We start from the raw sequence: 7,065 nt of genomic DNA on the forward strand, positions 1-7,065 counted from the left end.
TTTTCAAGTCCCTTTTCCCATCCTGAACAAATGGGTCTTGATTTCTAAACATTTTCTGAAGATTATTCCTTTTCCTGTGAAATTCTTAATTAATGAGCATTCACAAGGCTCCAGGCTGTACACCCACACCTACAGATTGTTGTACTTATTTATATGATAGCGTTTCAATGCTACAATGTGACCATTCAGTAATCAAGGATTAAAATGGATAATGGAATAACAAGAATGGAAGCCTCTTTTATTAGGTATAAAATATATTAGACTCTTATTTATTTGATGGAAGTGACATCATTTAATTACACACCCACATGTGTTTTCAGGAAAGGAACACATCTAGAAGACTCCTAATAATGTATGTCATACATTATGAATGTGTACTGAATAGAAATTTCTAAAAGAGGCTTAATTATTCCCTAAGGTAGATGTTTAATGACATGGGAAATACAACTTTCAGCTGTAACTGGGGTTGACCCATTTCAGAGCACTGAAGCATTCGATCACGACACTTTCCAGTTCACATTAGTTGTACATGTTCATGATCTAGTGTTACCTTAATCTGTTTCTTCCACCCTACTCTCCATTCCTTAACCCCATAGAGGAGTTTTTCTCAGCATGGCAGAGGAAGGTCTATGACCGCAATTTCTATGAACGGGAAAACCTTCTTCAGGCTGTGGAGGAGGCTTGTGGGGACATAGCTATGAAGTCCGATCAGGGGTGGATAAGGCATATCAGGGGGTATTTCCCCCACTGCCTTCCCAGGGCAAACACTGTCTGTGATGTAGACAAAACCCAAGCCAAAGTCAGGATGCTGAGACTGAGTAATACTGAAAAAGCATATGTCATAATAGTGGTTTTCATTGATCTCACTGGTGTGTAATGGGTGTTCAGTATAGGGTCTATTAGATTTTGGCTAGTGTGTGCCATTTGATTTATTTCATTTAGATGGAGGATAACATGTTTTTGAACAGAGTGTCTCATTTGGATTGAGACTTCTGCAGTTTGGCCAGTATGATGTGAGTTTTCTGTTTTGTGTCTTGACAAAATGGAGTATAATTTCATGAAATGTGTAAATGTGAAAAAATGTAACATGGACAATAAGTATCCAAATATATGAGTATTTCTCGGTGGGATAATTAAACTGCATTGCATTATTAAAAGTGCATGTTTGTTTTGCTTAAATCTGTCCTGTGTGGCCATTTTTGTGTTAGCATATCATTATGAAATATACAGTCACAGCCTATATGTAGCTCACTGATTGGAACTAACTTGGTAGAACGTATAAGGACAACTAATATAGTATTATGAATACGCCTTACTACACTCGATCAGTAAAGGTTGTTTTGAGGCACAGGTATTTGGTTGAAGACTTAAAACAATGTCTTTGATTACATCGGCTGCCTGAAGAATGCTGACCAGCACCAATCAAAACACCAAACACTTGAACAACAGTAACAAACTCAGGCATGTGTTAATTATTATGCATGTGGTAAATTATTTTGTACAACTGTATTTTAACGAGATGTAGTCACTGCAACCTATTGTCTATCTGAAGATACAAACACGCTTCTCCAACTCACATCCTTAGTTATTTTCTTGACTTCCTGTGAGGGGAGAGCTCTGGGTTAACCTGTATTTATGTTTTTCTGTAATAATCTTGTTACTTCTTCATCGGTGTATCCTGAGAATTCACGAAACCACTTCACAATACACACTGCCGAGGGTAATATATGCACAGAGACCCACCGAGGGGCCGGGCGCAGTGGGGGTTCTGTGGAAGTATCACAGCAGTCACAGTCTTGTTTTCTACATTTTTATTTGTCATTGTTTTTGAAGGGGAGGGTCTTCATTAAGGGGATCTTCACGACAGATATCGCATCCATCTCTCTGTGTCACACAGACACCCTCTTCACTTGAAAGCGACATCTGGGATTGTCCCTTGAGCCTGAAGGGAGAGAGAGTGAGCGAGTGAGCAAGAGGGAGAGAGAGAGTGAGAGGAGGAGTGTGAACGAGTGAGAGTGTGAGAGAAAGTGAGAGAGAGAGTAAAAGAGACTGACCTTGAGCTGGGTGAAGATCTGTGCGGCTCTGTTGAAATCCCACTCATTGTCCTGCAGACACCTGCAACACAAGCACTACTGTTAGGAAGATACAACACACATCAACACACTATTGCAAATATGAGCAGTGCTCAGTGCGGTCAGCAGTCAGTGTCCAGCAGTACGCTCTGTCAGTGGTCCATGTCCCACTGTGGTCAGTGTCCGGCAGTACGTACTTCTGTGACCAGTCCAGCTTCATGCCCGACTGCACAGAGAAGACGGACAGCATCTCCTGCTGCGTAGCAGTCAGCGTGGGCACAGCGCTGCTGGACGGCATGGGGGCTGAAGTAGCGAATGCCCGTCTGATCTCCTTCGTCGTCGCGTCCCGAACAAACAGCTTATCATTCAGAATACAGAGCCTGAGAGAGGGAGAGGGAGAGACAGAGAGAGTGAGAGTGAGAGCTCATCATTCACTATACACAGCCTGGAGAGAAGGATGGAGGGATGAGAATCAGAGATGGAAGGATGAGTGGAGCTCTTACCCAGAGTTTGCTGCAGGGACAGTGATGAACACGCGAGAGAACGCGTGCATTGTGTCCCGAGACTTCCCGTCCACTGAGAGAGAGAGAGAGAGAGAGAGAGAGAGAGAGAGAGAGGGAGAGAGTAAGTTCCAGTCACTGCAGTATAGAAGAGTACTCCCATCTTCCTTCAAATGGTAGAGTTCACTATAATTCAGTCTGGTGCAATTTGCTACAGTCTAGCTCAGCACAATACTGTCCCGCCCCACCCCTCCTATCCCAGCCCCTCTCTCACCTTCTTTAAACACTCCACTGACGGTGAAGGACAGTAACGTCTCCTGGAAGAGAGAAAGACACCTGTCAGTCAATAAATCAATCAGCTGATCAATACATCAATCATTGAAACACTCCCTCTCTCTGACACACACACACTGTGACACCCAGAGAGACACACCTGTCTCTTTACTGTCTCTGTAAATGCTTTGGCAACTTGTCGTACCAATAAGGCTCGTTTTGAATTTTGAATCTGACACCCAGAGAGAGAGACACAGCGGGTCAGTGGTCACTCACAGTGCAGGCGTTGACATCCACCACGAAGGAGCTGGTGTCGTGCTGCGTCTTGGGCAGCTTGCTCAGGAAGGCCACCACGTTCGGGGACGTTTGCTTCAGCCAGCCCTGAGAGGTGCTGAGGGAGAAGCTGGCGTCTTTGTGATACGCATCCAAGAGTGGCTGTCTGTCCCCTGAGTCGAATACACTATAGTAACTGACAGACAGACAGACATTAACACACTAATACCAGCCATATGGGTACATTAACACACTGCAATAACAGACAGAGAGTCAGGACATTAAGATAAAGACCAACAAAAACAGTTAAACAAACACTGTCTGACTGAGATACTCACTCCTGCAGGAAGCGCAGAATCCTACTCTGAATCTCCTCCGAAGTAACATAACTGCCCTGCAGAGAGACAGAGAGAGAGAGAGAGAGACAGAGAGAGAGAGAGAGAATGTGTTAGGCAAACCTGTCCTCACTTGGGGACATTAGCTATAATGGTGCATTAGCCGATGGTGCGTCAGCAGTCGCACTTCTAGTATGATATTGCAGTCTATGCAGTGTCTGTCTGACCTTGAGGTGCTCAAGGTCCTCTGGCTTCAAGGCGTTGGGGGGTGGGGGGGCGTGGTTCATGAAGACGGACACCTGCGGGGAGGCGGAGCAAGAAAACAGTCACACCCCTGAGCTGGTCAACCCTTAAGATTAACCCAGAGACAGAAAACAAGAGAGAGACAGCTGTGCTCACCTTGTACCCCTCAGTGTCGGTGATTTTCCGTGACACTTTGTGCAGCGCATGGGCTGTGGTGGCATCCTGCACATAGAACACTGCCCTGTTCCCCTCATAGTGGAACTGGAGAGAGAAAGGGAGGGAGGGAGGGAGGTCAGTACACAGTGCCTCACACAGAGAACAGTTGTGTCCATCGCTTTAAAGCCGTCACATGGTGCACAGACGTCAATTTCAGTCACCGTGACTCGCTTTGCTGTCCTGAGTCACAGATATAAGCACAGGCAGAGAGAGCGGGACGCACCTGTACAGGGGTGAAGTGCACGGTGCACAGGTCCTGCAGGACGGTGAGCAGGGATGACTTCTCATGCTTCCTCCCATAGGGGATCTGCAGCAGGAGAGAGCAGCACAGTCAACCACACAGCAACGCACAGTGTAAACAGCAACACACTGTACAGTGTCACTCACACAGCAACACAGTAACTTACACTGCTCTGCTCTACTCACCGTCATTTTGTACCAGCTGCCAGGGCGGTTCCCCCCTGCGTTGTCACTGCCTCCCCGGTTGCGGTTGTAGTGGTTTGGCCTCCCACCATAAGCCATACTGAGAGAAGAGAGAGATGGTCACACACGTCCGACAGTGGAGCTCAAAGACAGCCACCGCGGGTTAGAGAGACAGTCGCACAGTCACTCACAATCTCCTGTGGTGGACGCCGATGTTCTGGCCACTGTCCTCCTCCAGCCTGGCCCTGGGCTCCAGCCCCCTTGCTCCCCCCCAGTGCCTCTGCTGGCCCCTGGCCTGCTGCCCACTATACAGGCGTCTCCTCTTTGGGCCACGCCCTTTCCTGTTGCCACCCATGCGGTCATCGTACTCTGGAGGGAGAGAGAGAAAGAGTCAGAATAATGTGTATTGGAGGGGTCTTCGATATCTACCATCTACAGCACAGCAGGGTCTCCAGCCCTGTCTCTCTATTATTCCTGCCATGCGTGAAGCTTGGGACCAATTTTCCCTCATATCTGAGGGTTAAATATGTTTCACATCCACCAGCCAACTACCGGGAATCATTCAGGCTGGCGCTTCAAACAGACTCTAATTGTCCTAATCATTATTATTATTATTATTATTATTATTATTATTATTATTATTATTATGGCTGTGTTGTAAACGGTATACCGCCTCACCACAATGTCACACCCTCACCCCAGTGAAAAATTATTATACATACAATGTTGGGGGGACAATTTAAGGTTCTCTCAACATTGAGGGGGGACGTGTCCCCCCTGCCCCCCTAAACCTACGCCTATGTGCAAATATATCAGAGGGATGCAAAGGGCACCCGTGTCGTAGAATTATATATATATATATAATAGTAAAAGTAATATAACACTGCCCTGAACCTTGTAGCGTCAATTTTCTTTCTCATATTATGATTATTACAATCACGATTATTATTTCACAGTTTTATGGTCAATAATGTTACAGGCAGTGTGCCCTTGTTGAAATTGTGTGCTTGCATAAACACTGTTAAGTAGCATTTAAAATCACATACTTTATAACCAGAGAGATAGAGCAATGGAGCTCTTGCATTTCAAAATAGTTTATGGATGCATTTGTTGGACCTGACGAGCCTTCTAGCCTTAATATAACTGCGGGAAACCCTGAAAATTGGGGTATCAGCTCGGACAGCTGATTGGGTCAGTCCTGGGCAGCGGTTCTGTGGGTCACAAATGTCTGCTGTGTTTCCTGTAGCACATTTTATTGTTGGACATCACATGCGAGACATTGACTGTCTCTCTTGCTCCTTTGTGGGAGGTGACCCCCCCCACAGGCAAATTAGTATTACAAAAAAAATCAACAAAGACTCACGTTGGCCTCGCCAATCACGCTCGCGGTTTGCGTCAGTTTTTTTGATCCAGTGAGACATGTTTAGTCTTCCTCCTATGCTCTGCTGTGTCCAGTATTAGCCTCCAATAGTCAGAACCACAGCTTTACATCCCAGGTTGCTAGGTTACCGCACAACAGCTCCAGATTCCATTTTCATGATGTCACTGAGCTTAATGATGTAATACTGTGCTGTATTACTGTACTGTGTACATAGATAGGGTGACCACATTTTCAAGAGTAGAAACTAGGATATATAGAAAAAATATTTCTAAAACATTTCACAGCACTTAAAAATATGGTATTATAATTTCCATATATCTGCTGTTTTGTCTAGTTGCCTTGCTTCTTTGAGCAGCACGATTGCGACAATAACAATTGTGTATGACTTCTCCCTGCATCATAATCCCATTAACAGTTTTTCACAACCAGTGAAATTGGTTCTGTGAACACAATATCCCAAACCATTAGTTTAGGTCCCAAAAGAAAGACTATTTCAACAAAAGTATAAGCATTGTTCACCGGTTTTCACACACATTTCAGATTCATTAAATCGTTTTTGCGAAACCCAACACACACTTCTCTACATAAAGCACAACCATCACCAGTGACACCTCATGTGTTCACGTAGGAAGCACTGCCATTCAATATACCAAACTCCAATCAATAAAATACAACACTGTCCTCAAGGTGCAAACACTATTAAACTGAATTGGTCAATGAGTAATCAGAACTGTGAATGAAAGGGCCACAGGTGAGCTCACCTGTGTTTTGGAACATAAACCTGTGTTTTGCAACATCGCTCTTTGTGCAGCCGTCAGCCACCACCATGCCACCCTTTGGCCCATATAACAAAAGCCCCCTGCTTAAATTCCTTGAAGGTCCACAGGATTCTCTGTTCCAACAGGAGCTAAGGGAGCCACGGCAGTGTTTCTCTGCTTTACAACATGTCCTGGGCTGCGGCTTCTGTTTGTTGCTGTTAAGCAGTTGTTTGCTGGGCTGGGTGTCCTGCTGTCTTGACACTATTTTCGGGATAAAGCACTTCAAGAATAAGACCCACTCAGTGCAGCTGGCCAACTTCCTCCTGGGCCAAGCCAAGCTGGCCATCATCAAGAGAAGGAAGAACAGGAGAGAAGGCCTCACACTGGGGATGCTGGGGTGACGATCAGAGTGCTGGTGGCCTCTAGAGTCCAGACTGGAGTTCACATATTATAAACTAGTCCACCAACTGGACATGTTCCCAATGGTGGGGGGCGGTGTTATGTGGGGTCTAGGAAGGTCACCTGCAGATTAATTTGTGAGCCTTCTTCCTTTTGTTGGGTTTTGTTCGGAGTTTACTGTGTTTTGATAAA

At 45.4% G+C, this 7,065-nt stretch overlaps 1 protein-coding gene across 1 annotated transcript; it reads right to left on the bottom strand.

Annotated features, from left to right (window-relative positions):
- Positions 1-1,847: 1,847 nt before the first annotated feature.
- Positions 1,848-6,544, bottom strand: LOC136759568 (nuclear RNA export factor 1-like). The gene is made up of 13 exons (XM_066714571.1): positions 6,478-6,544; positions 4,527-4,704; positions 4,339-4,435; positions 4,136-4,219; positions 3,853-3,957; positions 3,681-3,752; positions 3,457-3,530; positions 3,122-3,314; positions 2,847-2,889; positions 2,576-2,648; positions 2,270-2,452; positions 2,055-2,115; positions 1,848-1,942 (listed from the first exon to the last, which is right to left on the bottom strand). Exons 1-13 carry the CDS (start codon positions 6,542-6,544, stop codon positions 1,907-1,909), a joined length of 1,266 nt encoding a protein of 421 aa, XP_066570668.1. The 3' UTR covers positions 1,848-1,906.
- Between the last annotated feature and the right edge of the window lie 521 nt (positions 6,545-7,065).

This window comes from Amia ocellicauda, chromosome 10, assembly GCF_036373705.1.
Source record: "Amia ocellicauda isolate fAmiCal2 chromosome 10, fAmiCal2.hap1, whole genome shotgun sequence".
NCBI classification, from domain to species: Eukaryota; Metazoa; Chordata; class Actinopteri; order Amiiformes; family Amiidae; genus Amia; species Amia ocellicauda.

What these genes read in the sequence shown, in the direction of transcription:
- LOC136759568 (XM_066714571.1), bottom strand. Translation starts at nt 6,544, where the DNA reads ATGGTGGTGGCTGACGGCTGCACAAAGAGCGATGTTGCAAAACACAGG. An exon ending in AGGACCTTGAGCACCTCAAG is followed by an intron (nt 3,531 to 3,680) that starts GTCAGACAGACA and finishes CTCTCTCTCTCT; the next exon opens with CTCTCTGTCTCTCTGCAGGG. An exon ending in GTCCCTGCAGCAAACTCTGG is followed by an intron (nt 2,453 to 2,575) that starts GTAAGAGCTCCA and finishes TCCCTCTCTCAG; the next exon opens with GCTCTGTATTCTGAATGATA.